This window comes from Impatiens glandulifera, chromosome 1, assembly GCF_907164915.1.
Source record: "Impatiens glandulifera chromosome 1, dImpGla2.1, whole genome shotgun sequence".
Classification (NCBI taxonomy): Eukaryota; Viridiplantae; Streptophyta; class Magnoliopsida; order Ericales; family Balsaminaceae; genus Impatiens; species Impatiens glandulifera.
In genome coordinates this window covers 111582237-111585001 of record NC_061862.1, presented here as the reverse complement: position 1 = coordinate 111585001, position 2765 = coordinate 111582237, and the positions used below count along the sequence as shown (strand labels likewise).

The 2765-nt window shown below is 28.5% G+C and overlaps 1 protein-coding gene across 1 annotated transcript; it reads left to right on the top strand.

The window, feature by feature from the left end:
• Positions 1–1335: 1335 nt before the first annotated feature.
• On the top strand, positions 1336–1680 carry LOC124940529 (putative lipid-transfer protein DIR1). The gene has a single exon (XM_047481058.1). The coding sequence runs from the start codon at positions 1336–1338 to the stop codon at positions 1678–1680; it is 345 nt and encodes a 114-aa protein (XP_047337014.1).
• The last annotated feature ends 1085 nt before the right edge of the window (positions 1681–2765 follow it).

Below are 2765 nucleotides of genomic sequence, written 5' to 3'. Positions count from 1 at the left end.
AACATAAATCACAATTCCAATATTAAATTCAAAATCAGAAGTATTTCTGTATTTATTTATAAATTGTATTCTTCTTTATTTTTCTTTTTAAACATAGTCATTTCTTTAATTTCCATATTTGCAAAATTACAAATTACAGTAAAAAAATCCAACAAAATATTGAAATATAATTTAGGACAATATTTAGTCTTAAGTTCTAAGTATAATCTAAATACTAAAAACAAAATTGAGTCATAGGAAAAACGAATCGAAATACATATTATAAAAACGACACTAACAAACTTTTGCCATGACATTCCTAGTTAATTCAAAATTTAATGCCAATATTTAATGAAAGATTAATTCATGAGATCGATAATCTCAAAACAGCTGAAGTCTTATTCGAAATCTCTCTATATATAGATAATGATGCTTAATTTTGAAAGTGTCCGGATTATCGAGTCGAGAGTTGTGGTTAATTTGAATATATATGTGAGAGTAAATGAATATTTAGGTCGGATTCTGGGTTGACCCGCCTATAAACTTAAAACGGTTAAAAATAAAATTAAAAATGCTATAGGTATGTTTCGAACTCGCAACATAACAAAATAAATATAACTCTTTAACCAACTAGGCTAATAACACTTTATATTTTAAATTCAACACCAAATTTGATAAACGCGAGAGGTGGTAACAATATATTTTTATACACGGGGATCTTCCTAATTATTTTAAATATACTATTTGTCTTAATTATTCTAATTTAGTGTTTAATGTTACTTTTTAAAACTTAAGTGTTTAATGTATCCCTTTTAATGCTAATTTAATATCATATTTAACTGGTTTTGAAAATAGCTTTATTAACAATAATGATTGTATATCTTTTATAAAGTTAAATCATTTCATTAATTACTTGATTGTGTTAATCATAGTTTGGAGAAAAAATATCCATTGCAATGTTCAGAACCATGCGGGAACCTTATTTTTCGCCTATCATAGTTTCCCTCTCGACTGAATTTGGTGTTTATTTTTATTTTTTCTTAGTATCCTAAAAAATAATTTAGCACTCAGTTCAAGATCAACTCCTTTCTTATTAAGAGTTTTCTTTATTTTCCATTTCAATGTATAACCCTTCATGAACTTTTGAGTTTATTTAGACTAGACAAATCATTTATCCTTGACAGTTGACACTGACTGTCCTATGCCCAAGAACCACTAATATTTTAGCAACACTGAAAGACTTAAATGCCCTTGTATTGTCTAATGTCTCACTATAAATACACAAGTCCATAAACCACTAATATTTACCAATTCATTGAGAAATCTCAAATACTTTTAGTGAGTGTGAAAAAAAAGATGGTTGGATTGGTAAAGCTTGTTCTTGCTATGGTCCTTTTGGCCACAATCATGGGCCGCGAGCCAATGGCAATGGCTATTGGATATGGCGGAAGTTCTGAGACTATATGTGGTATTAGTCCAGACACTTTGATGTTGTGTAAATCGGCCGTGAGAGGGCCAGATGCATTGCCCCCAACACAAGGTTGTTGTGACGCGCTTTCGAACTCGAAGATTGATGGGGAATGCTTGTGTTCTTACCTTAAAAAGCCTAAACTATTGCAATACTTTGGGGTTGACCCGAAACAAGCCACACAACTTGCCGGAAAATGCAACCTTCCAGTTCAGTCGATTCCTTGCGCATGAAGCATAGGACTTGGGACACATGTGATGAATTGATTGATGATGATTTAAATTTCTTATGTTTGTTTTAGTTGTTGTTTTTATTATGCTTGTTATTGTTGTTGTCACACATGTTGAACCTTTGTTTTTCTTTCTTATGTGTGTACTTACTTTGTAGTGGTCATGTTTGAGCTATAATACACGTCAACTTCTATTTAACTATTAACAATCAATGTGCTAATCTGGTTTTATTTTTATTTAAGAATATGAGATTATTTTTTGTTGATTCACTGTAAACACGAAAGTTGTATCAGTATATATGTTGTCGGAAAATTAAACCATTGAAAATTAATGTCATAAATTAATCCAAATAGAACGTGAATAAATTTTTTTAAAGATCATATTGCCTGGCTGTCTCTTACAATGTGTCGACTTTTTTCAATATTATCAGTCTTACTCTTGTGACTGATATTTTGATGTTTTGAGTTAGATATTAGTAAAATATTAAAGTACGACCATTCAAGTTTTAATCTGAATTAATTTGATTTTGTTTCGTTATAAAAATTACACTTGTAAGAAAAAGGTCAATTGACACTGAATTAGTGATTGTACATTATTACTGTGGTGAACAATTAATTGAATGTGTTTTTATTTGGTGGCCAAGTATACTGTTGGATAAATATTTATATTGTTTATTTATAAATTATTATTTGTAAGTATTGTGAATTAGTAATTTCCTAAATTATATAATTAATATACATTAATTAATTTAATTTACAATAACGTCTAAATCAAATCTTTATCTAATATTTGACGTCATACTTAAATTTTAGAATTAATTTATAACGTCTAAATCAAATATTTAATTACATATTTAATTACATATTTAATTACGGTTAGTTATCCCTTAAATTCTAGACAAATCTATAAGTTTAAATCAATAGAAAAAAGTCTTATCTATATATTTTTTATATATATTAAAGGTAAGAAAAACAGAGGAGATATTTTATTCTCGAGAGCATCTATATTGTTATCTTCTAAGCCTTGTTAATCAGGTTGCTGCATTAACGAGAACTAGTTGTTGAATCCTGAGAGAGAGCGTCACTAGA